We start from the raw sequence: 27,995 nt of genomic DNA, 5'->3' as shown, positions 1-27,995 counted from the left end.
AAAAATTTCAGGTGTGAGATTTGCTTCGTTTTATTTATGAAAAGGGAGATATTTACATGAAATAAGACCTTAGCCCAACGTGAGAGCTAGTGACTAGCTGCTCTCGCGCTTGTGAAAACAACTACTTGAAAACGTGAATGCAGACGATACTTTTTAGCGTGGAATAATTTAGTTGGCTTATCGTGCTGGTATTTGCAGTGTTTATGTCGATCGAGGGAAATTGTACTTCAAGCAGTTTGATAAGGTTGTTTGTTGTACAATTTGCAAACGCCGTTTAAAAGTGAAGTGAATTTGGAAGTGATTTGCCAGAAAGCTTTATTTGATTACCGAGTAACAATGAATCGATACAGTAGTTTTTGCTCCATCAGACGGGAATCGATGCCGTCATCAGCCATCTCTTCTGCTAGAGTATCAAAAAGTGATAGTTGTATTCAGCTAGAGAGTGTCGAGCTTCAGAAAGCAAATTCAAATGAAAACCTGCCACTGTTGCCACATGAAAAATGGCTAAGACGCCTGATGTCCATATTCTGTGGAACATTGGCCAAATCGTATGACCCTGAAACAAACACATCTCAAGACTTCAAGCGAAGATTAGGTGCTTTTGCGGGAGTATTCGCACCTGTTGCCCTCAGCCAATTTGGAAATAATTTATTTCTTCGTACGGGTGAGTAATTTTCTCTATTGGATATTTTTATTTTGTAGAAAATTGTCTACTCACGTATACTTGATTTCGAATCTTTTAATGATTATGATATTTTCTTCCGAACACCTAATTTGAGGAGTAAACAGATTTTTGTTCTGTATTATTATTGTGACAGTTGTAATAATTACAATGTATGTGCCCCGTTCCAAATGAATAGTGTTACTAAATTATTACTTTTACCGTATCATTTTTCACGAATTTACGATTATATAACAAAACAAAAACAACAAACAATCTGTAAAGGGCGTTTCTATTCACCTTGGCATAAATTGTATTGGTAAGCCTATCCTAGAGCTATTCGTTCTCAGTTTTTCTCTTTTAGGGGGGAGAGGTTAATTGAAGTGGAAAGTTGAAATTCGTCGTCTATTAACAAAACAGACTGGAAATTAAAACGGAATTAACCAAGATGAAACGCGGGAAATGAAAGTAGCAATATGTTGCGACAAGAAACGGAGCTTGCATGGATAATCCATGTTGTATTGGTCTGAATAGTACAGGCTTATAGATGAGAACTGGGGTTTAATGCCCAATCGACAGAAACTAGGTCATTTCGGGACTAACATATGGTCAGTTTTATTTCAATAATTCGCTTGCGCGTATAGGGGTCTTTAGCTGATGTGGGAGGGAAACCGGAGAAAACCCACGAGGCTGGACAGGCGACTCTACGCCTTGTCACGTACAACCGGGGAATCGACACACCGCCAGTTGACTCAATGACAGAACGTATGATACAGCGCCCACGCTAACCATTCGCCCAATCCCTTCCTTCCCTCCTTCCCTCCCACCCCTCCCACATCAGAAAATGAAACTGCGCTTGGAAGTTATGAGTATTCTATACAATACTTTTTGGGCTGACCTTAAAAATATCTTTGTTTCGCCAAACCCGACCCACAATCGAGGAGAAGGGTCGGTAGGTCGGGGTTTTTTTTCAGATTTTTTTTTAAAGAGCTAATTTGACAGCTTGATAATTTTCTGGGGGGGGGGGGAAACATTCGTCTTCTTTTATTGTCAAACAAATCAATGAGTATGACATCGGGATTTTTCGTGATGCACGACTCCGAGACTCGCACACGATTTGCCACGAACTCTAAGTGTGAAACCCCTTCAACACGTTTTTAACGATCGTGCGGGTTGTGCCTTCATTTTTCTCGAAAACGGATATTGAAAATATCTTCGTCATTTTTAAAACGACGCCCCACAGACATAGAGGCAGAATCATTTCGTGGGAATAGACGTGCTTTCGTCTGCAACCATTTTGTTGAGAAGCGACACCTATAACGCTTTCGTCTTGATCAACCAGTTTCAATAATGAATCAAACTATAGCCATAGTAAAGGGAAATAACTCTCGTGATATATTTCAGGTTGACACACAAAATAAAATAAAAAGATCGCGGAAAAGTGCAATAAAATAATTTAAGTCGGGGGTGGTTTTAGTTAGTCGGTCGCGTTAGGCGAAACAAAGATATTTTTAAGGTCAGCCTTGGTCATGGAAAAATGCGAATCAAAATTAAATATATGACTCTTTTAGCTTGACGCTCGGATGTAACATACGGTTATGATCTGGGAACACATCGGCTGACGAGGAGCAGTCAAAGCAACATTTCTTTCAATTTTAAAAAAAAAATTGGGGTATATTAAATTAATAATGGATTGTAGGTATTGAATAACGAAACAAATATCCACAGCCGTGTAGCCCCATAATTCGCATGTAAAAATACCCGTTGTTATGTTAATAGGGAGTGGCAGGTTTATTCATACTATTTTCTCAACTCATGCAGGTTAAAGTTATCTAAATAGATGACATAGGCGCACTATTGATTACTTAGCTTTATGTGTTTAAGGTTTTCAATTATGGTTTGGTTATAAATAGATAAAATTTGAACCACCTAAATAGCAATATAGATTTTTTGTATAACCGTATAATATAATTGTTTTGTGTATATCGAACCAGTTGGTGACATATTTTGTAACCTTTAAGAATCATTTACCATTTTTGCTTATTAATCTAAATTATTTAATTATTGGAAAATAAACAACCAAAATAGCAATATAAATTTTAGGTATAACCTACCCCGTATTCTCCAGTTCGTGACATGATGATAATGTAGTATTGGGGGGGGGGGGGGTCAACCCATTTTTATCTATTAATCTATAATAAAATACCGACGCTAGATACATTCCCGCGTACACACTTAGTGATTTGATGATATATTTGGCCTAAAAACATATTCAAATTAATTAATTTATCATAAATTTGCTTCAATTCCTTCTCAAAACATTGTAATTGTCAAGGAATATCCTTGCTATAAAAAATCGATCAAAAGAGGTCATGTTTGTGTCACCTGACTTACGGGTGCGAAGTCGGAGGAGAATTCATTGCATACACAAGACGATGTTGTCTTTAATCGCCGACTATTTATAACAAATATCAAATCCTAATTAAATTCTCGGATTATCCACTACCGGCGTCTTTTTTCGTGATTTTTATCTCAGAAAGTGTTGTACGTCTAACTCTTCATGAAGTTTATCAACATGTCTAGGGGCCTACATCAAGCGCTCAATCTCCGCGTGCAACCTATGACGTCACGCGTGCAGATATTCCTAATTGTCGGGATGTCGATTAGGTGAACCCTGACATTTTTGTCCTGTAAACGCTCAATGAATGTTTTTAAGGGAATCCTGTATTTTTCTAGTAAGATTGGGTATCTCTACTTTCCATATATACCAAAATTACCATATCATTATTGGAAAAACCACCCGATAAATATTTTTCTGGGAACCTATCTTTACCGTGCTTTTCTAAAAAAAAATTAACAGTTATGTTTTAAAAATAATCAAATCTAATCCACCCGAATTTTACCTCAATATGAACGCCCGAATTTCTCCAGAAATACGCATGAACAGAGCGATGATTCATGTCATGTGCTTTCCGGTTCAGCTGAACAGACGAAAACAAATTGCACTGATTTCAATACTAGGCTAAGTTTCATGTATGGAACAGTTACAATCAGTACCGAACATGTCAGAAGACAGACGTCCGATTTTAGGTGACGAAATCGAAGATCATTATGACTATGGGTCTTCGACTCCAGGAGCTGAAAGCAGCGATTCTGCACAGGAAAATCACCAAGGATTAGGAATACATAGACAGAGTCTTGCAGGTCGGACACAACCACTGACTTTTCGAGTCCCGCGAAGTTTGAGTACAGCAGCAGGGGACAAAAGCCGTCAAAATGAATCAGGAGCCCGGAGAACATTGGGAACATTCTCTGGTGTATTTTGTCCGATTGCATTATCCATGTTCAGTACTCTATTATTTTTGCGAGGAGGTAATGATGATAATATTTTTTTATTATAATAAATATAAGCTTTCTTATTATAGTAAGTTATACTATAGATTTAATATTGATGTGGCCAGTGGAGTGGTAGAGTGGTCCTCGATCACCTCGAGAGCTAGACTGAATAATCCAGGCCCTGTTACTTAAAGTAATCGTTGAGTTGCCTCACAAGTTACTAAATTAGATTTCTTGTTCTACCTTTCTGTAGTTCCATTATTCTGTATAAAATAAACGATTATCCAGGCATGTCAATCAGCCAGAAAAAGATCAGTAGACTAATTACAGACAGGCATGTAGTGACTAATCTATTTTGCACTCTACAATGCCAAATGTGATGTCCGCTTGTAGTTTCCATTTCCAGTCTATTTTTTTATTGCACTTTGAAATTGTTATATAACAACATGACGGTTTATTTAGTTACGATCAATGGGAAAAAATTAAGTAGGCTATGTTACATGAATATTGTGGTCAGGCCCTGATTGTGGTAGTATAATTATCAGTATATTTCATTTGGAAATATTTTTTATTATTGGGCATCATAGCAATGAGAGTTAGGCATCAATATTCAAAGTCTGACAATTTTGACGTACATATTGAAAAATTAATGTTTAGAGCATTAATTAATATCCATATTTCTTTTTTTTACATTTTTTACCCAACTCAGTGTCTTTACATCATGCTACGTCAGGGCATCATTTCTGTAAAACATGCAGGAGTCACCAAAAGCTCTTGCACTTAAATTTCTGGGAGCACATAAAAACGCACCCGCAAATTTGCTCGCAAGAGCTTTTTTTATTTCTATTGATTGTATCCAAATTCTAGCAGACGAATACGCTCATTGAACATGCCATATTTTTGTTGTCAAGTACTCGATTTACCGGTCTTATGCTTACAACAGAAAACACTACCTTGGACGTTCGAGTAAATCTCTGGTTCAATGCCAAAGGCGGGAAAGGAATGTATTTATAAGGTGATTATCCAGACGCTTTCTGATATTATATATGACCACAACAGAAATTCATAACGTTATATTTATTCAAATTTCACATTCAAAAACTCTTACAAAACTAACGCCGTAACACGGAAAGCATTTAATTTAAAAACGATCAATCGTTTATTACTAATGTAATACTATCACTAATAAATAATAATCTATCGTGAATGCAAACGTCATGGAGAGACTTGACAACCGAGCTAATAATCTTCAACCCAAATATCTCGATACCATAACAAAACTACCCTTCACGATTTTCGGATACAATAATGTTTTATTTAACTTTTCAAGCTCGACTTTCTTGATAAAACTGTCGAAATTGTCTGAATTTTTAGCAGGAGCTATAACCTGCGCTTGTGTTTTCAAGATTACAGGCGCAGACGGGCGCGAGCACGCAAACGCCCGTCAAAAATAATGCCCTGCTACGTTGGATTTTGATTGAATTGGTTGACCTATTTTTCTAATTGCATTTTCGCTTTGAAATGGCAGACTCATAAAAACTTGATAAAATTGGGTGCCAGGTGGGAACAAATGGTCAATTCCTACAAGGGGACCCGGAAATGGTTACAGATAAAAAATTATTGTGTTGTAAATAATTATTGAGCTTGTATATTTACAGGATTATCAAAATTACTGCTTGTACTACATGTATTTAGGCCTACTAAGATCGTGAACTGAATGACTGTTAAAAGTTAGCTTAAAAGTTTATTGACTAATCTTTGACTACTCACTCATAATTAATCTCGTCTACCGACATATAAAGAATTAAATTTTCCAACAAAGGAGAAACCACAAAATGTTTTCAGGATTGAGAAATAAAGGAAATTACGTAGATTAAGAAAGTCAATCAAGGCAGATTAAGTAGTTAATCAATTAATGTAGGTGTTTAACACCATAAAAGGGTTGATGTTATAATTAACTAATCAATCCTGCCTATCAATAATAACTGAGATGAATTTTGGATATTATTCACCATATCTTGATGTCCGATTGGGCATATTCCTTGTCAGACATTTGGAAATCGCACAGTACATGTCCGAAATATTTGAGCAAAGTAGCATTTAACTTTTTTTTATAAACAGAGCTACTTTGAAGTTGTACGTATGTGACATGTATTCAGTACATTCATTTGGTTGCCTGGAATGCGTGTTTGTGAAATCCAAAAATATGCCATCTTAAAGTAGCTAAGTCATCTAACTCAATATCAACTAAATTCTTCGAAATTGAAAACACAAATAATTTGTCGATTTAAATCCACATTGATACTGTGATCTTATCGGGTAAAGATATATAATATTTAAGACAAAATAAACATTTAACCATTGGTACACGAATCGTGTACCATAGTGCGTTTCAACCCAATTTGTAACAAGGGACTCGAAGAATGAGGTTAGACAAATTCCACCAGTCATGTCAAACGGTGACCACATATTCTTATCTGGAGAGCATGCACAATAAATACTTTCGTTGTAGACTGGAATAACCGGACGCTAGAGATTACTATTCGATTGAGACTTGTGGCGTATTTCGCCACACAGAACTGATTTAAAATTATAGTAAAATGGAAACGATTGAATGTAAATCAGTTCCTATACATTCATATTACATTTTTATATGCGTTGCTACCTATTTGTGTCAATTTCTAGGTCCCAAATATTAGCGATTTAGCTCCTTTAAAATTTGCATGGGTGCACACTATTTGAAAAAAATGTTAGTATGTTGTACTTTTAACTATGAAGTACATGTGAATAGCTACAAAATTTGATGAATGAAGATCTATTATTTACGAGTAGATCGAAATTGCATTTTGTCATCCATGGTATGCAGACTATAATTTTACTATGTCTACATTCTACTTGTTTCTCAGTACCAACGGTGCCAGTTTTGGCTCCCATCCAAATGGCTTTGTATTCTATTTGTTTTTAATTCAAAATCAAATTTTTTTACTTGTCATGGGATTGTTAAAAGTCGGGCGACCAACTGAATGATACTAATTCAACCAGTCACGTACCATAGTTGAAACTTTTGATTACCTCGATTCAATGATTCTATTCACTCAACAAATTATTGGCTTATCATGCATGATTAGTCACAAATCAGCCCAGCTGTTTTAATTGTACATTGAAGTTTGATTTCCTTAAACATTAACTTCATATTATTGAATATTTTATGTGAATTAAAAATAGATGTTCCTGTTTGAATTTACATTTGATATATGAAAGGGAAATGAAGAACATAAAACAACATTTGGTGGATGTGCTAGTCTTTATTACACATTTTTCATTACCCGTATTTAGGCCGTAGGGTCATACTCATATTCACTACAATAACTAATGTTATATTATTCACTGCATAGGACCTCAGTGCTGTTTCTCTTGGTTGTCTAAATGTCATATATAATTTGTAAATTGAGACCAATCCTCAACTGTTATTTACATTTATGAGTTTTATAAGCCCAATAGCCCATCCACCCAAAGTGATTTATATTGTCACTTCTGGTCCGTCATCGATCCAGCATAAACAATTAGTTGTTTTCGACTTCTTCCTGTAAACTGATTGATGCATGTCTGCGAAATTTGGTAGGCTTAATGTTCAGAATAACACCGCCTTGTGAATTTTCTACTCAGGACTTTATTTTATGCTTTGGTTGAAAAAGGTACTCCGAAGAGTGAAGAGTCTTGAAATGTTGCATGAAATAAAGTTCTTTATGAAAGAGGTTTTATGTAAAAGCTAAATCTGCCTATTGCAGATCTGTTTTCTATCTTCAAATGTTATATAAATTATTATTTAGATATTTATACACATAACAAGCCCATAATCAACCCTCTAGATTATTGGATGTCTGAATTATTGAGTGGATTAGACGTTAGTATGGCTGCCCACTCACGGAAACTGCTGATTGAAGGACTGAAACTGGCGTCTTTATTATTGTGGCAATGATATACATGTACCGGTATGACAAAAGAGAATATGAATTGTCAATCGGGCAATTTATGGCTTTGGATATCAATCTCAAATCTTCAAGCATTCATAACTTCACTCATATTTTCATTATCTATTTTTAAACTATAATAGCGAGAACTGTAAGCTCTTTATCTGAGCAGGTCAGAGGTATCACTGATGGGTGATTAAGGCACTAGGGCCTCTTCTACAGGGGGGTGGGGGGTGGATGGCCAAATGGTTAGCATGTGCGTGCTGTATTTGAAGGCCTGTCATTGAGTCAACTGGTGTGGTTTCGATTCCCCAGTTGTACTTGACAAGGAGTAGGGTTGCCTGTCAAACCTTGTGTGTTTTCTCTGGTTTCCTCCCACTGCTAAAGACCCCAATGCGCAAGCGAATTATTGAAATAAAACTAAATCAGGTGTTAGTCCTGAAATGACCTGATTTGTGTCAAGTGGACGTTTAACCCATTTCTATCTATCTCTTGTACATGGTCATACCGGTAATTATATCTCCCACATTCAGCATTATCTTGATTAGAACTTATCTTAATGCGTATTTGAACTAGATATTTTTAGATCACTTTATAAAGCTACTTCAGCATATATTAATGTCACTTTGCGTTTGTACATTTTCGGTTGATTAAATGTAGCTGCTACATAGTTTATGTCTTTATTGTCAGATTACAGTATCTTCAGAAAATTGAATGAATTTTTAAAACAGAATTGAAGGTCATTTTGCATAATATATTTGTTTTGTTACTTCACTGGAAAACCTGATCGTATTCATATTGTAATGCATGGGTAGTTGGACAACTTTAAAACTAAAGGGGATACAAATTACAATGTTATTTCAAATCTAGATACAAACTGCTGTTGGTTCCGTAATAAATAAGCCTTGTGGCTCAGTGAGTAAAGCACTAGCTCACTAACACTAATCAGAAAATCCGGGGTTCAATCCCACTGTTGGTCGAGAAAGTTCCCCAGAATTTTTCAGTACAGTTCCCCTTGTCAGTCGGTGTAGGACGGAGTGCCTGGCAAGTACAGTGTCTAGTCGTTTGGATGCTACGAAAAACCATAGTCCTGTGTACATAAAAAATAACCCTTGACATTTGGAATTTGAATTAAGAGTAGGCCGCAGCAACTCAGTGTAAATGTCCCTATCTTCAAACCTTACAAAAGATCTTTAGGTCAGGTTTTCACAAGGAGGAATATTGGTAGGGTTGTTTTGATGATCATTTTGAAGAAAGCTATCGAAAATTCTGCCTTACCCATCTATTTTATGTGTAGTTATTGCCTCTGACCCTTAAAACTTGAAAGCCACCTGTCAGAAAGCTGCTGGTGGGCGTATATTCATTTCCTGGCACCAGTATGTTTTGAAAATATTTAATTTAATTCTCTATTTCATGTGTGTAGGTGAGAAACTGACATATTATTTTCATACTAGTTATAAAAAAAAGGAAAAAGAAGTGTCTTAATTCTGCATTTACAATATGGAAATTTTTTAAACTAAAAGCTTCCGCATATTTGATAAAGCATATCAAATTAGATTTATTTGTCCTGATACGGAAACATTTCTGTTCAATGACTCGGATAACAGATAATAGTTCTATGATAGTTTTCAAATGTTTAAATTTAGTAAGTCAATGTTTATGATAAGATAATTTAATCGTTATAAGATAATTTGTATTTAACAGAGCAAGGACCTTATTGTGTTAGGTCATTGTATTGATCATTTCATTGTTGATGTTCTTACATGATCCGAAGATTGTACAAAATTTTATGAGACGTTGTCAAAATAAAAATCAAACCTTAAACGCTGTAATTACACTGTAATAAAATTTTGATGAATAAGCATAAATTTTTTAGTCCTTTCCAATCTTGATAAATAAATGTTCACTAGAGTCCTGTGAACAATTTTTGGGTTTTAAATTTCAAAACATAAAAATGTGGAATGGAAAGCCTTTGGGAAGAACAAACAAGTAGTTTTTTCATTATTTTACTCATAAAGAAATAAGAAACACAATTGTAATAGTTTGTTCAAATTGGTTTGACCTCTAATTGGCAATTAAAGTTGGGCAGGTGTTTACTATCATGTGACTTATCAGTGCTCAGAAAATGTCCAACCACTGACTAATTATGAAAAGCCCTTTACCGTTAAATTTTAACTTTGTCGGAGTAGGAAGAATTGGTTTGTTGAATTTATACTGACAATTGTCTTCAAGTTCATTCCCACAAAAGTATTTATTGGGTAGTTATTTCCAATAAAATTATGGCAATTTTGGTACATATGGCAAGTAGAGACAACCAGTCTTACTAGAAAATTACTTAATTCCTTTAAAAAAACACACAATGGGGCGGGCGGCACAAAGCAAAATGTTAGGGTGTCCCAATCGTCGAGTAATGTATGGAGCTTCTTATGTGTTGATCTAATGACTAAGGGTTGTGAGAACATTGAGAGAATTAAATATCTCAAAGACTGCGATTAAGAATTTGTCAGATTATAACCCAGGAATTTACTTAGGCTTCGATAATAATGTTAAAGCAACAGCGACTAACGACAAATGCAAGGTAAAAATGGATTCTGCCTCAATCAAGCGATAAACAAGGGTAATCTAAATCTTACTCATGGGGTAGTTTTCTTCTGATTAAAATGTTTCAATATCCTTTAATCCAAATATATCATCAAATCTTTAATATAATACTGATCAGTTTTTTTTAAGTTGCGCACGTACTACATAATTGTAGCATTGTGGATTGTAAAAAAAAGCTGCACTTAAACAAGATGTTTTTGACTACAAATATATTTTTCCTGATAATATAGATATGGTTTCTATTTGATTGTTGCGTATTTAGATCTCAATTAAAATATATGGAAAAATTATGTAATATAATTTTGGTATTTTTCAGGTTTTGTGGTAGGACAAGCTGGTATTTTAGAAGCTATAGCTCAACTACTTATTGCATATATTATACTGGTATTAACAGTTTTATCAATATGTGCTATATCTACAAATGGTGCTGTGGAAGGCGGTGGGGCATACTGTATCCTTTCTTATTAGATCACAATTGTAAAAGAGATTTAATGTAGATATTAAAAGTGCTACTAATACAACCCTCACAGTTTGTGAATGTTGATAGTTGTTAATTAATGATGCATTAGTTAAGAGTTTAATAAAGAGTAGGTAATTCTTGCTATAATAATTCAAAAATAGACGATAAGAAAATATTGAAATTTCCATTCAAATTACTTCATTCTGCGCCAAATTATCACTGTGTTTAGTTTTGACAAGATGTGTGCATAGTGGTAACCAGGGCACTGGTATATTTGAGTCTAAGACTCGCTTTCCCATTTTTAAATGGCGAACTGTTCTAATCTAGTTAAAATCTTGAGTATCTGATGCCATCGAGAGTTGATTATGGTCTTGTTGTGTTAATAATGTCTAATTAATAGTTTATATAACATTATATAACAATAGGCAGATTTAGCTCTTGCATAATGTATGTTCAAGAGAGGTCTCCCATATTTCACAGGTTGTCTGTTTATAAAAGTCACTATATATGTAAGCATGGACAGCTCAAATGCCAAAATAGGAAGATATAGACCAATTACTTTCAAACATAGTTGGGTAACCAGTTTTATTCATTGCACGTTTACGTGATTATCACGGTACAATATGATACAAATACATGTATATCTTTACGTTTAAAAACACCATTAAAACCATCGTTCAGTCAGTATTTACCTAGTGATAATGTCTAGCATGCAGTGTGTGCATACCCTTTCTAGAGAACATCATATACTACATGTATTATAAATTTATTTGGAAAATTCACACATACGTTTATGTATAATTATAATGACATTAAAAGGTGATTTGTATATAGCAGACAGAGAGAGAGAAATGGGGTTTATTTATGTCCACTCAACACAAACTGGGTCATTTATGGACTAACAATGGAATTTAACAATGGAAGGGAATCACAAGAACAAAAAAACCCACAAGGTTAGGCAGGTGAATCTACTCCTTGTCAAGTACAATTGTAATGTAGGATCGAAACTACACCACCTGACCTAATGACAGACATCATGATCTAAAGCGTGCACGTTAGACCATTCGCCCACCATCCCCACTCCACCCCCTTTTTAACACAGCTTGATATGTGAGTGATCAATAAAAAAGTTATGATATGAAGGAGCTTTCTTTTCCTGCAATAATTGATGTGTTGACATAATGTGGAATTTGACATTATGGTGAACGATGTGGTTATTAATATTATTGACAGTGATGACATAGATAGGTATCAAGATCAATAAATCAATAATATACCTACATGTACATAGTTTTAATAATCTACACTAGATATTGGCTACATAGAATAATTGTGTTTTGCATATCTGTTTTATTATACTATTCAAAAAAAGTAGGGGATATTTGATTTTGGGGGCATAATACTAAAATATGCAAATGACTACGAAAAAAGTCACTATAGAACCTAACAGAAGAAACATTTCCAGTTACATGTGACGCCCAAACGCACCAATAGCTACCGCATGGAATGCAGGTGATGCTTGGGATCATCATGGGGGTCCAACCCAAGTTTTGCACGACTCTGACTTTGAATGTTACAGTCATTGTGGCATTGAATTCCAGGGTGGAAACATCAGTTTAATTGTTTTAGTGACCAGAAAACAAATTTTGATATGCGTCGGCTTACCCAAAATGAAAGGTTACGTGCCCTTGGCATGCTACAGATCGGCACAACACAGGCGGTTGTGGCGCGGACGATGAATGTTTCTCAGTCTGTCATAAGCAGGCTATGGTCCAGATACCGTGATACACAATCTGTACAGGACAGACCAAGCTCAGGTCGACCAAGGGCGACAACTCAAGCCCAGGATCGATTTATCCGTACCTTGGCCTTGAGAAATCGTGTCATCACAGCAAATCAGATCAGCGCTCGTCTTCAAACAGACACTGGTGTGAGAGTGAGTGGCCAGACGATTCGGAATCGACTGCATAGGGGTCACCTTCGCGCCCGACGTCCTCGCGTGATCCCTTGTTTGAGAGATCATCACATTCAGGCAAGACGTCGTTGGTGTAGGGATCGTCAACACTGGGATAATCGACGCTGGAGCAATGTGATGTTTTCAGATGAGTCAAGGTTCACTGTTGATTTTTTGGACAGACGTAGGAGGGTGTGGCGTCGTCGAAACGAGCGCTTCCAAGACGTTAACGTCATCAGACATGATCGATTTGGGGGTGGTTCTGTTATGGTGTGGGGAGGCATCACTGTTGCTGGAAGAACGGCTTTACATGTTGTTGCAGGGCGTGTTACAGGCCAGTACTACCGGGACAACATCTTGGCAGTCCATGTTGTGCCGTTTGCACGACGTCATGGCCGCCGTTTCATCTTCCAGGATGACAACGCAAGATGTCACAGGGCCAGGATCGTTACAGGTTACCTCCAACAACAGAACATCACCACATTACCTTGGCCAGCACTGAGTCCCGACCTCTCCCCCATCGAGCATGTCTGGGACATGCTTGGACAGAGGTTACGTCAACGTCAATAACGTCCTGCCAATGTCCAAGAACTTGCTGCTGCATTGCAACAGGAATGGGACAATCTGGACCAAAATGACCTTAGACGTTTCATTAGGAGTATGCCACGTCGGATCAATGCTTGTTTGGCAAACAGAGGAGGATTTACCCGTTACTGACTTGGTTGTGATGCTGTGGTAACTTTGCTGTTTGACCCCGGGTATCATTTTACCCTTATAATGGTCAGTCTGTGCCTTACTTAGTCTAACGATCATTTGGAATAAATCGATGAATGTGAACTTCATTTCATTTTGTCATTTGTTTCTTCGTCAGTTTCATTAGGTGACTTTAATAACACTTAAAAATCAAATATCCCCTACTTTTTTTGAATAGTATATAAAATTTATACATGAATAATCTATGATTGATATCAAATGTAATTTACATTATATTATGTGTTTTATGAATATTGAGAATCAACTGTGCATGATTATAAAACACACGAAGGAAATCTCTGGAGGGTTTATGCATAATTTTAAATATTTTCACATTTCAACATCATTATTATAATTTATTTTATGTTGAAAGAATTTACAGTATAGAAAATCAGTCATGTGAAAAATAATGAAACCAACCCAGTATATATTTCAGTGTATCAAATGGGTAAACAATTGAAAACCTTTGCCCTAGTCCTGTACGACTATCTGAATCAAGGCTTATGTTAAATTTATATTTGCTTCGTATAATCACTTTGAAATATAGGGCTATTGCTGAAAATTGTTATATTCTTTGGCTATTAAATCTAAGCAAAAACAAAATGCATGAAATAGTTGACCGCCTGACAAGTGCCTGGATAACCATGTCCACATGATGGCAAGGGATTATCATGATCATCACACCACTGGAATGCCTTAGATGTCCTATCTAACCCTGTTAAAGCAAATCTAGCCATCACTTCCATGAGGCTCAAGCTGGAACTTTTCGAAAAAACAATGTTGTGCTTCATCGATTTCTACTTGAGAGTATTACTGCAAGGCTGATGTATTTGCCTTTTAAGTTGCACTGCAGTTTAACAAATATACAGCAAGATACTTCATTCATTTTTGATAAAACGACCAGAACAGAGTAACTAGAGTTAGTCAACTTTGGGAAATATCCTCAATAAGTTTTTATTCCCTTTAATATTAACAGGCTTCAACAGAAAATATTTCTTGTTAATTTGTTATGCAGTTAATCATATTCTGAATAATATTTATGAATACTACAAAAAATACATACATTTACTCCATATTTTCCATATTTAATTCACATATCAGCTTTAAGTTCACATCAATAATATTTCTGAATAATTGCCTAATACTGCTAAAGCAAATCCTTTGTGATATTATACACAGCAAAAAATATCAAGTGCTATTTGAAATTGTAGCTTCCATTATTTAAAAGATATTGGATATTCTATAAAGAATAAAGAAGCTCTTTGTTATTATGTAGGATACTATTTTTGAAATTAAAAAAAACAAACATTGAAGGAGTAGTTTTTATGATATCCTATGAAATGTGATGAACTAAGTATTTTTCATTTTATCTAGTTTTCTTTAACCTTGTATAAGACATGATAAGTCGAGCTCTAGGTCCAGAGTTTGGTGGAAGTATTGGATTCTTGTTTTATGTTGCTAATGTTCTAGCTTGTGCTCTTTATATTAGTGGTTTTGTGGAAGGAATACTACAGAATTTTGGACCGGGTGGTATGTATTACATATTCTCAACTAAAGAAACCAAAATGATAATACTTTTTAACAAACCTGATTTTGTTATGTCAACAAATTATGTGGGAGCGTATTGTCATTACCCCTGTCCACAATTCATGTAAATGCACTACAGGTAAAAAAAAAGAAATGAGATTTTTATTTCCAAGGAAGCCTATCAAGTTAATGTTACACAAAGTTAATTCATCTGTCATCTAAACCTAGTAACATTCAATTGTTAACTGCACAAAGTTTTATAATAAAAGAATATAGTTGATGTCCGCACAAATGAAAGTGAAAAAAAAAAAAGCGTCTGACCGTGACAGAATAGAATTGGAATGACCCAATTTTACCCCATTATATGATGTCGAACTAGCGGAATCAAATCGCTCCAAAGGATAAAGTGGGACCCAAAATTATTTTGTTTCACGGTTGGCCTGCTAAAGCAGTTTCTTTTAAATATTATTTAAGAGGAATTAAAAAAATAATAATTAGGAAACAAATAAATTTTTATCGTAACTGAAATTCAATGCATGAATACAAATGTAAATGGAGTTGCACCGTTACAATACAGATTCCTTTCGGTGCTCTACTTCTACAAGACGTTGAGTCGTGATCGTGGAATTTTCCATACAATTCATTGCATAACATAAACACAAAAGCAAAAGACAACGGCCAGCCAGAAACTCCTCAAAATTATAAGTTAGAAGTAAGCTGTAAAAGAAAAACACAACAAATATTTTATTATACATATAGTATTCTATAAAGGAAGTCATACAAATTTGATTCAAAACATCCTGACTGACATTCAATAGTCGGACTCAACAATTCTCCGAGATTTTTTTTTTATTATTTACAAAATTTTACGCGAATCCATGTAGATTGGCAGCGTAAGCTCTTGTGAGAATCCTTGCTCGAATTAGATTCAGAGATTCGCGTGAATTTCTAGCCCTGCTGGAGTGATTGCTTCATTGACTGAGCAGTATCCTTCACAAAGCTGCTATTGGGGCATATTTTCATAGTTTATAAATACTGTGTTTACAATTGAAAAGATTAATATATAATTGCAGGTACTTATGTAAGTGAGGGAGGGGGTCTACCGGATGGATCGGATTGGTGGAAGTATCTTTACGCAACTGTGGTTCTTTTCTTTTGTTTAATTGTTTGTATCATAGGAGGAGCCATGTTTGCAAGAACTTCAGCATTTATTCTTTTGGTAAGTTTATCATTTAATGTAAGTGTGCGCAGAATTACCAATACCTAACAAAAACTGTTCGTATCATTCTACCAATTCCTGTTTCTATACTGTAAAGCTATGCTCAAATTAAAAAATAAACATGATTATTTCTGTTTACTTTTATGATTAAATTGAAGCAATTTATACTAAGAATTGCCCAGTTTGAAGGATTCTGGGAGCCATGGTAACTCATTGTGTAAGATGTTGAATCCCTAACTTGGAGGTCCTGTGTCTGATCATGGTGTTGAACAAGAAAGTTTATCATGATTATCAGACTTGGTTCCCTCTTGTGAATCGTTTGGATGATAAACCAAGGTCCTGTGTACACATTGGCGAGCACTTTAAAGAACCCTTGACAGTAGGAATTGATGTAAGAGTAGTCCATAGCGTCGCTTTCTGGATGAAATTTCCTTCATAGCACACTGTAAATGAATTTATTTAGATGATTTCTACCCCCAGACCCCATTATAAGGAGCTATAAGAAGCAAAATTTTCACAATACTTTAAATTTAAATTGCTGTGGCCTAATAGATTTAGTTTACATCAGATGTATATTCTTTTAGTAAATGTTCTAAAATGCAAAATTCTATTTATTCTTAGAAATACTCAACAATGACTACTGTTCAAGAATTCAGAATAAATAAATATGTTGGCATGATTAGGATGGGTCTAGAACAAAAAGCAACTGTTTAGTGAGATACTTGTACTGGGCTGACATTATTCCTGATAATTATCAGAAACAGAAATATAAAACGGCCAAGGAATCAATTAGAATGGTTTTAAAAAATTTATGTGTGTGTGTTAAAATGTAATTTAATGAATAAAGAAGGCTAAACTACTGGAGTAAATCAAAACATTAGATAAGCAGATATAACAAATTTCTCTTATCTAAACTTTGCATAAAGACATAGCTTGTTATAATTCAGTTTTATGAATAAAAAGGATATAATGAGAAATACAGATGGTAGTGATAAATATTTATCAGGCTTATTTATAGAAATCATCATAATAAATTACCATGTAGGTCCATAAGATAATGATTGAATTTTTATTCAAATGGGATTAATTTTTATTCCAAATCCAAAGCAGTTTTCTGGTTTGATTTTGGAATCAAAGGTATAAATATTTAGTCTTACAGTAAAAGATGTTTAATGTTGATTTAAATTAAAAAGTGAGACGTTTCGAAATGAAATGAAATAGAAGGCATTTTTTTTAAATAAACCAAACATGAGGAATTTGTCACAAAACACAGATGGAACAAACAAACCAACAATATATATTTGATAACTTGTCTACAAGTTTATTTATTAATTTAAGAAAAACTAGAATTCCGAAGGAGTACTGTGTTTCGGTATGTCACGTCACGTCAGGCCAGATCACGTCAACAATCAAGTTACACCATGAATTATTGAGTATAGTTACATCCAATACCTATTATTAAAGTGAAAAAACCTGTCATTTACTACTGACCAAACTTTTTGATATTAACTGTTAGTTGACATCAGGGTCATCATATATACAAAGGTCAAGGGTCATTGAAAGGTTAGGTCACCAGATACAAGGTCAAAAGTAAAAAAAAAAAATCAAAGTGAAACCGGAAGTAAACAAAATCGAAATTAAAAAATCGGCTCACTAACAATTGTTGCCCTTTGGAGTAGGTTCAAAACAAAAAAAAGGTTTTCGAAAATCAAAATCAAAGTGTCCCTGAATATTGATTTGAGAGTTTTGTGGAAAATCCAATATGGCAGCCAAACGGTTGAAAATATTATCAAACATGTTCTCTGAAAGATAATATCTTGGGCTAACACCACCATATGTCATTTTTAGTCTGTTTTTAAAACGGAGAGAACTATTCATGTTCGGGAAAAATCGGAAGGCCTCGGTAATTCATGTTCTGAAAAAATCAGAAGGCCTCAGTAATTTCCAGAAGTTTCCAATTAAGCCGCAACAAAAATAAATAAAAACACTTACAGAAACAATATGTGATTCAACTAAAGGTCCGAAACACCTAAAAAGTATTTATTTTTGAAGTTAATATCCATAGTTAGGACATTGTTAGATTAAATGATTTCAAACTCCCCAATTTATTTTAATTTTTGGTATGGCATTGCGATCACGATGACTTGAGCAATGTGACAATAATTAGTGTGGTTTTTGCAATGGTTAATTTTTAAATTCTGTTTATTTTCAGATTGTTGTGATATGTTTGTTATCAGTTATTATTAGTATTTTTGCCATCAATCACGATATACTCGTTAAAATACCTATAACCAATCATATTGTCTATTCTGGTAACTTATCTGAAGCAGCTAATATAACCGGTAATTATACAGGACTACATGAAAAAACTTTTAGAGATAATCTTTATGGTATGTATTGTAATATTCTAACAATCTGATTTCATTTCTTGTTTTTATACTGTTGATGGTCTCAAAGATAGGTCACTTTATGGGTCACATACTGTTAAACTGTATGGTTGGTATGGATTAGCGTGCACGTAAAAGATCCCTTGGCAGTTGGAATTCGATATAAGAGTAGGCCATAGCGCCGCTGCCCGGGCAAAATTTCCCCTTAGCACACTGTATGGCGTATGCCCGTCTTCATTAGCCCAGGTTAGAAGTAGAACAATAGGACGTTAAACCCCATTTCATTTCATTTCATTTGGTATGGGTTATTGAAGATTGTTGATGTATTATTCAGATGTATGGGGTTTATTGTAGAACCTTCACACAACGCTTTGTTCACACTGGATCCTTCGTCAAACTCCTAGAAAACCACTTTAAAAAAATATTTTCTGACCATTTATTGAAATATTCAAATGTATATAATCTAATTTTAAAAAGGCAAATCTTGTCAAATCAAAACTTATTTGTACCTTAGCGAAAGTTCTGGCAAGGACCTCCAGTGTGTTAATCTCTCTTTAAATCCCTCTTTAAAGTGACAATTTATTCAGTTGAATATATAAACAGGGTGAATAATTTATAGTTTTCATTTGAATGTAAATAATGTATTTTTATTTTGTTTATAGAGAGTTATACTAAAGATTATAATACTGGAGATGAGATGAATTTTGCAACTGTTTTTGCTATCTTGTTTAGTAGTGTTACTGGTATATTAAATGGTGCTAATATGTCAGGTTTGTATTGATTACTTTCATTCCAACAACAAATATATTGTAATAAATAAAGACAAAAAGCATGGCACACACAACACACAGACATAGTAAGTAATAACTAATAAAAGTACTATGAAATCAAGTGAACGGATCAGGATGCTGTGGGTGTCCATTGTATGTGCTGTACATATATTACAGACCACAGGTAATGATTTGTTCATGCTTCAAGCATTTCTGTCAGTGATGTTGAGTAAAGGGAATTATAAAACTATACATAACTGAGTGAAAAAAAGCAAAAATTAATTTAAAATGGTTGTTGCTTATGTCTTAGTCTTAGATTATTAAATATTATATTTTCTAGGTGAATTAAAGGATCCAAGTAAATCTATACCTAAAGGTACTCTAGCAGCTGTTGGTTTTACGTTTGTTAGTTATCTTGTTATCTCTATATTGATTGGTGGATCCTGTTCAAGGTAAGGGTTTATAAAAATATGACCAATCAGTTAACAGAGCACACGCAATTAGATTTTTCCAAAATCAGTTCTCCAAATTAGGAGATTTCTTATGTTCAATCTTAACAAAATCATTTCTCCAGTTAGGAGATGTCTCATGTTCAGTCTAACAAAATCTTTTCTCAGATTAGCTGATTTCTCATGTTCAGTCTAACAAAATCAGTTCTCCAGATTAGGTAATGTCTCATGTTCAGTCTAACAAAATCAATTCCCCAGATCAGGAGATTTTTCATGTTCAGTCTAATTGATTATGGTTGTGTTTATTGGCACAATAGTCATTCATTCCATTGTGTTTAATTTTTTGGTTGGTTACCCCACTTCATTTTTGATCTAAAGCCATTTCTTTATAGTGCCATCCGATAATATGATTGATAGACTCCAGATCATTTTACAAATCAAAATACTTGATTGCCTTGATTATTCAGACAGCCAAAAATAAGACTCAGAATTTGAATGTACCATTCAGGCTTATTAAAAAACAAAGGACACAATCAGATCCTGTAGGCTTGTAAAATTGGGTAAAATAACCATGGGTGATAGATATTTTCATCATTCCGTCAAAATGTTATCGTGCCAACCAAAGCATTTTAGATCCCAGTTTACAAATTAAACCATTTTTTTTCTCTTTTTTTTCAGATTTCTATTAACAAATGATTATGTATTTCTGCAACAAATAAATCTGTGGGGTCCATTTGTGGTTATTGGTATTTTTGCTGCCACGTTAAGTGCAGCACTTGGTAATTTAATTGGAGCTTCACGTATTCTTGAAGCTTTGGGTGTTGATGAATTATTTTGTAAGTAGATATTTTATTAACTCTAGAAAACTTAGTGTTGTTATTGTGGAGTGCAGATTTGACATTTACTCTTAAACTGTAAAATACGAGTGCTGGGTGGTCAAATGATCTAACATATGCGCTATAAATGAAAAGGTGTGTTATTGAGTAAAGTGTTGTGGTTTTGACCCTGCACTTCAACGTGACAAGGAGTTGGGTTGCCTCTCTAACCTCGTGGGTTTTCTCTGGGTCCTCGGGTTTTCTCCTACCAAATATGAAAACGATTTAGTGTTCTTAATTGATGTTTAAATAAATAATTTTTTAATTTTTTTTCAGGGATATTTTTGAAACCAGCAACAAAAACATCAAAAGGAGGAAATCCTTATATGGCTGTCATCATATCCTGGGCACTTGTGCAGGTAAATATATCAATAACGTAATGTAAACGTCTTTTATACGACTCGAACAGTTGTTTGATGTCTTGCCTTTTATTAGCCCCCATCTCTTATTTGGACATAGATCATACTTAGGTTCCTTGAAAGATTATTTCATGACACTGTACAGATATTTTATGCTACATTAAATTTACCTTGTACTATCCTAAAGGTACCCAGTTACTCCAGGGCAGAGAGAGAGATAAAGTGTTTTAGTCAAGGAGACAAGGATTCAGTAATGATCTGACCATACAAACATGAGGTTGCAGATATAGCTAACTTCCTGCTCTGCCATTTCCCTTCACATAAAGGAGATGATTTATTTTAAGTTCTTAGTTATTGCCCTTGGTCATGTCATAGATAATCTTGCCAGCATGCATATGTTATTATACAGTTTAATAACAAGTTTGCTATTTATTTATAATGTGACATATGTGGGCATATATTTTATTGTCCAGCAACCACTGGTTTTATCAATGCAAGAAATATGGCCATATCCAATAATTGATGAATTACAAAATTAGCTATATAGCCATCAAGCCTCCATATTGGGATAATTCCCTTTGAGAGAGAGAGATGATAAGGTTTTTACATAGAGGTAATTATGTTATTAATTGGAAGTGATAGAACTAAATAAAGATCAATATATTTCACTGTTGATTTTCACAATAGAAATAGTATTTCAACTGAATGATTTATTAATTTTCGATTTTTTTTCTCTTTTCAGTTAGTATTATTAGTGGGCTCTTTAAATGCTATTGCCCCAGCTACCTCTGTTTTCTTTCTTCTGTCATATGCGGCTGTTAATTTAGCCTGTCTCGCTTTAGAATTGGCCTCAGCTCCTAATTTTAGGTGAGTTATAAAAAATATATCATGTAGCAACCTGATGCTAGAAATGAAAAATGGCAAGAAACTGTGTAGTCATTTGGATGGTACAAAAAAAAATGGTCTGCCTACACATATGGCATACATATAAAAGAACCCTTAACAGTTGGAAGTCGAATTAAGTGTATCATGTAGCTCTTCTGTACGAGCATAATATCCCTCATAGCACATTGCGTGGGCGAACACCTGTTTTCATAGCCTAGTGTTAAACACCGTTTCATACCAGTTCATTTAAACATACTGTCAAACAGTGTATTTTGAAACGTTTTATTATACGCCCACATTGAAATGTGGTCGTATATTGTTGTCGCACCCGTCCGTCCATCAGTCCCTCCGGCGGTCTTTCGGTCCGGCGTCCATAATTGCTTGTGGACGCTCTATAGGCTAAAGTTAATATCCGATTGACTTTAAATTTATACACAGTGTTTAAGGTCATGAGACGAAGAAGCCTATTGATTTTCAACGATTTCGATAATTACTGCCAGAGTTATGGCCCTTGATCACTTCAAAAAATCTTGTGGACGCTCTAGAGGTCAAAGTTAATATCTGATTGACTTCAAATTTACACACAGTGTTTAAGGTCATGAGACGAAGAATCCTATTGATTTTCAGCGATTTCCGATAATTACTGTCAGAGTTACGGCCCTTGATCACTTTGAAAAATCTTGTAGCCACTCTAGAGGCTAAAGTTAAAATCCGATTGACTTTAAATTTACACACAGTGTTTAAGGTCATGAGACAAAGAAATCTATTGATTTTCAGCGATTTCCGATAATTACTGCCAGAGTTATGGCCCTTGATCACTTTGAAAAATCTTGTGGACACTCTAGAGGCTAAAGTTAATATCCGATTGACTTGAAATTTATACACAGTGTTTGGGGCCTTGAGATGAAGAATCATATTGATTTTCAACGATTTCGGATAATTACTGCCTAAGTTATGGCCTTTGATCACTTTGAAAAATCTTTTGACGCTCTAGAGGCTAAAGTTATCATCCGATTGACTTCAGATTGATACAGAGTTTAAGGTCTTGAGACGAACAAGTATATTGATTTTCAATGAATCTTTATGACTTGAACAGCTAAATCCATGATGTTAAAAGTTTCGTATACTAAACGTTAGCATGGGGCAGAAATTAATAAAAACCAAACAAATTCTAATGGTTTTCTGATAATTACTTAATGAGTTGTTACTCTTAATCAGATTTTAATGTATTATAAATGTTTCATTACCGAAAAAAGTAAAAATATGCGACAACTCTTGTTGACTGCCCGGACGATATAGCTGCTGTGGGCGTATGTTTCGTTGCCTGGCAACCTATCTTTATTTAATTAAGATAAATCAATAGAAACAGCCACAATATTGTATAATAGAACAAGAATATCACATCAGTGCTTTAGACTTCATTGAAATATTTTTCTTTTCTTTTTCAGGCCAACATTTCGTTATTTTACATGGTATACATGTGTTCTAGCATTATTAGGTTGTATGATCATGTGTTTTCTTATTAGTGCCGTATATACATCTATAGCTCTAGTTATTATGTTACTACTTGTTATCCTTCTGCATTTCCGTTCATTACCAACATCCTGGGGGTCAATTAGTCAAGCACTCATCTTTCATCAAGTACGCAAATATTTACTCATGTTGGATTCACGTAAAGCTCACGTTAAGTACTGGAGGCCGCAAATCCTTCTCATGGTGGCGAATCCTCGACAGTCATGCGAATTAATTGACTTTATTAATGACATAAAGAAAAGTGGATTATATGTCTTAGGACATGTTAAAATCGGTAAATTGGAAGATTATCCATCTGATCCCATTCTGGATGTATATCCTCACTGGTTATCTCTGGTCGACCATCTGAAAATTAAGGCTTTCGTTGAGATAACTCTTTCTAGAAGTGTTAACGAAGGATTACAGCATTTAGTAAGAGTATCGGGAATTGGTGGGATGAAGCCAAATACCGTCTGTCTTGGGTTCTATGATAATGCTGAACCATCTGATAGTCTTGTCAAAACGAAAGTACGCAAAAGGAAATTGCTTGGTGATGTTGAAAATGGTAGTTACAGGAAAGTGGATTCTTATTTTGACGCCATTCGAGATGATGATCCAAAGAAGTTAACAGGGTTTGAATATGTGAAGCTTATTCAGGACTGTCTCAAGTTACAAAAAAATGTCTGTCTTTGTCGAAACTTTAACCATTTGAACAAACAGAAGATAAGTGAAGAAGATGGGATGTATTATATTGACGTCTGGCCCGTTAACCTCTTCCGACCCGAAACGGCCAGTTTCTTTGACAACACCTGTCTGTTTATGCTACAACTGGCTTGTGTATTAAATATGGTTCCTAAATGGCGAGGCAAAACCACTCTGAGAGTATTTCTGTGCATAAACGCCCAATCAGACAATACTATACAAAAAGAACAGAAACTGGAGATGTTTTTGCGCCAGTTACGAATTCTGGCCAAAATCCAGATCGTATCTTGGGATCATCTACAGCACTATATAACCAATAAGTCTTTAGAGGAGGATTCTGACGGTTCTCACATGCATGAATTTCAGGAGGTTTCAGAGGAGTTTATTAAATCCATCAACGAACTGATTCAAGCCAACTCTAGTCGCACGGCAGTGAGTTTCTTCTATCTACCTAAACCCCCAACAGATTCTACACAGTTTGGTACATATCTATCCCATCTTGATGCTTTAACAGCTAATCTTCAACCCTCTGTTATGATACATGGTCTTCATCCTGTCACCTCTACCACATTATAATTATAATCTTCTTTAATGCTGAATTCAGAAATTCTAGAAAATGGTGTTTCCAAGTTCAAAGTCATGAATATGCATTTAGGACCGAGTTGCAATTACGTTGATTTTCAAATATTTCCGATAATGACTTTTTGAAAAATCTTGATGCTAAACTGAATTGAAATTTATACATAGTGTTTAAGTTCATAGACTAAGATACCTATTGGTATTTAATGATTTCTAATAATTTTCAGCAGTCCCAAATATAGCATTAAAAACATATTCACTCCACTTTATTATTAATGTGTTTTGTTGTAGGTTTGTATATATATTTTTTAATGTTAACTAGGTTTTTATCTATCATATGTCTTTCTTCATCATTTCATATTTTATAGTAAGTTGTGTAGTAACAGATCTTAAGCTTCAACAAAGTGATATCTAATTTTAACCTGTTTATTGTATATATCCCGCAATAAATCTGTTTTGTTGTATTATATAGATGTCTGAGAATCTTGATGTTCGTTGTAGAAATAACATCTGTAGTTATTTATTTTTCAAGATATTAATATGTGTTCTTGACTGATGATACTCCTTTAGACAGAAACTATGCTTATGTTTATGGTTACCCGACTGGCCCTATTGTTTTGAGCCCAGATTGACACCACTAAACATTTTTTTCTCATTTCCCAGGTGCCATAAATCGGTCTTGGCATGGTTTTCTGCACACATGAAATTTTGGTATTTACTTAGTAATTAAGCTAGAAATGCTAGGAAATAAATAACATCATTAAAAGATTAATTTATTACTTCTTTTAGTTCCATCCAATCTTACCACACAAACCCCACTGAGAAAAAAACCGAGAACAAATAAACAAACCAAATTCCAATCAACTGACCCTATTTTGGGGGGTCAGGTAACTGTAAACACAGGTAATATTTTTGTATGACCTACAAATGTAAATATGTAGTTATTTATGGGTTTACCGGTACATACTTTTCACTTGTAATCAACTTGTGTGTAAAATCAAACAAAACATTGTATCAAACCACAAATATCTTTATAAAAAGATTAAAATATTACCAAAATAACATACTGTAAAAAGTGTATATAAATGGATTTTATATTGTTTTGATATGTAACTAGTGAAAGCATGACAAACAGTGCTGACAAATAAAACTGAGTTGAATATTTCCTAAAGTTATATGTTGTGATTTTGTTACATTTTATTGTCCACATCATTCTTTACCATAGTGTACAGTTCCTTTGAAAGCTATAAATGATCTTTAAAATGGGGAAAAATGAAAAAACAATTAAAATGTTTACATATTTATCTTATTTCATAATTTTGGGAATTTTGAGGTCATGATTTATAAAATATGTAATCTTATGGTGCTACATTATCATAAACAGTTTTAAATTATTCTTGTATGACAATAGTGGCAACTAGCCATATGTATTGTGATGTATTGGTGTTTTCTATGTATCATTGTGGTTATTTATTTTTATACGCCCCCATTTTCATGTGGACGTATATTGTCGTCGCCCCTGTCCGTCCGTCCGTCCACAATTGTTTGTGAACAGTCTACAGGTCACAATTTTTAGCCGATTTCAATGAATCTTGAAATATAGGTTTATCACCCTAAGATCTCGGTTCCTTTCGATATTGGCATCTATCGGACCGTAACTTCATGGATTATGGCCCCTGATTGTACGAAAAATCACGTTTTTGGCTTGTGAACACTGTAGAGGTCACAATTTTTATCCGATTTTGTTGAAACTTGAAATGTAAGTTTATAAACCAAAGATCTCGGTTCCTTTTGATATTCGCGCATATCGGACCGTAACTTCCTGAATTATGGACCCTGATTGTACGTAAAAACGCATTTTTAGGCTTGTGGACCCTATAGAGGTCATAATTTTTATCCGATTTAAAAAAACGTATTATTATATCACCGTTAAACCCTACAGACGGTTGAGTTCAAATTTCGTGAAAATCGGCCTAAAACTGACAGACAAAATGGCCGCCCTTCGTTCTCAAATAGCGTAAAAATATGGTATATCAAGACTGTGGACCCTATAGAGGTCTCAATTTTAATCTGATTTTGTTGAAACTTGAAATGTAAGTTTATAACACAAAGTTCTCGGTTCCTTTCGATATTTGCGCATATTGAATTGTAATTTCCTGAATTATGGCCCTTGATTGTAGGAAAAATCACTTTTTTTTTAAGCTTGTTCTCTATCCATCTCTCGAAAATGTGGGCGTATCCTGCCTGGCAGCCGCTGGTTTATATTATTAAACAATAGTACTGTACAGGTGTTGTACTTAAAGGAGACAGACCACCAGACTTATTTCTATATTCTAACAATAGGTAGATAACAATGACAGCTACTAGAATCAACTTTTTAAATATCTTCAGACACCGCTGCAACGACACCCTTAATCAAAACTTGCAGTTTTTGGGATCCCAGGCAGAACCAGAACTAGCAATTGGAAAGGCTACCGTTAACATTTAATTTAAATAATTTCAACAAGATAAACAAATTTGACTGATTTACTAGAAACATTTTCATTATAAACTTGCAGATTTCATATTGAAAGATCTAATAGTATTGATAATTGATATTTTTGTCAACACATTCATTATTTAAGCTGAGAAGTTAAACTGGAGGGGATCTAGAATTTGCTTCAAGTTTAGCTGTAATCATTATCTATCTTTTATTTATGATATAAAAACTGTAGTATATTAGCATGCTATGTCTTTTATATATATATCTCGTAATTAAAGATTAAAATCTATATTTAAATCCTGTTTATATAAACATAGATAATTATATATTTATTAATAAGAATAAGAGGTTACTAAAGAGGTCAACAAAGATAATTACTCAGTGCTTCAGTTTAATAAAATTTTATGTGAGATCATTATTTATTATTGTATTTTTATTTACCTGATTAGTTAATTACAGATTATAAATATTGATGACGATTTAATGGGACAATAAACCATTCCAATACCAACA

General features: G+C 34.3%; 1 protein-coding gene across 2 annotated transcripts; it reads left to right on the top strand.

Annotated features, from left to right (window-relative positions):
* Positions 1–6: 6 nt before the first annotated feature.
* LOC126827037 (solute carrier family 12 member 9) lies at positions 7–27,989 on the top strand. Of its 2 annotated transcripts, none has more exons than XM_050556195.2 (11): positions 7–664; positions 10,886–11,020; positions 15,132–15,266; positions 16,337–16,482; positions 18,695–18,872; positions 19,532–19,639; positions 19,980–20,091; positions 20,767–20,924; positions 21,240–21,322; positions 22,065–22,189; positions 23,656–27,989. In XM_050556195.2, exons 1-11 carry the CDS (start codon positions 337–339, stop codon positions 24,995–24,997), a joined length of 2,850 nt encoding a protein of 949 aa, XP_050412152.1. In that variant the 5' UTR covers positions 7–336; the 3' UTR covers positions 24,998–27,989. The 2 variants fall into 2 exon arrangements, with proteins under 2 accessions (XP_050412152.1, XP_050412150.1); XM_050556193.1 differs by lacking the exon at positions 7–664 and adding an exon at positions 3,643–4,033.
* Positions 27,990–27,995: the final 6 nt, after the last annotated feature.

Source organism: Patella vulgata, chromosome 7, assembly GCF_932274485.2.
Source record: "Patella vulgata chromosome 7, xgPatVulg1.2, whole genome shotgun sequence".
NCBI classification, from domain to species: Eukaryota; Metazoa; Mollusca; class Gastropoda; family Patellidae; genus Patella; species Patella vulgata.
Note: the sequence above shows the minus strand (reverse complement) of the source record. Positions and strands in the feature narration are given on the sequence as shown.

What these genes read in the sequence shown, in the direction of transcription:
- LOC126827037 (XM_050556193.1), top strand. Translation starts at nt 3,697, where the DNA reads ATGGAACAGTTACAATCAGTACCGAACATGTCAGAAGACAGACGTCCG. An exon ending in TCTATTATTTTTGCGAGGAG is followed by an intron (nt 4,034 to 10,885) that starts GTAATGATGATA and finishes GGTATTTTTCAG; the next exon opens with GTTTTGTGGTAGGACAAGCT. An exon ending in AAATGGTGCTAATATGTCAG is followed by an intron (nt 19,640 to 19,979) that starts GTTTGTATTGAT and finishes TATATTTTCTAG; the next exon opens with GTGAATTAAAGGATCCAAGT.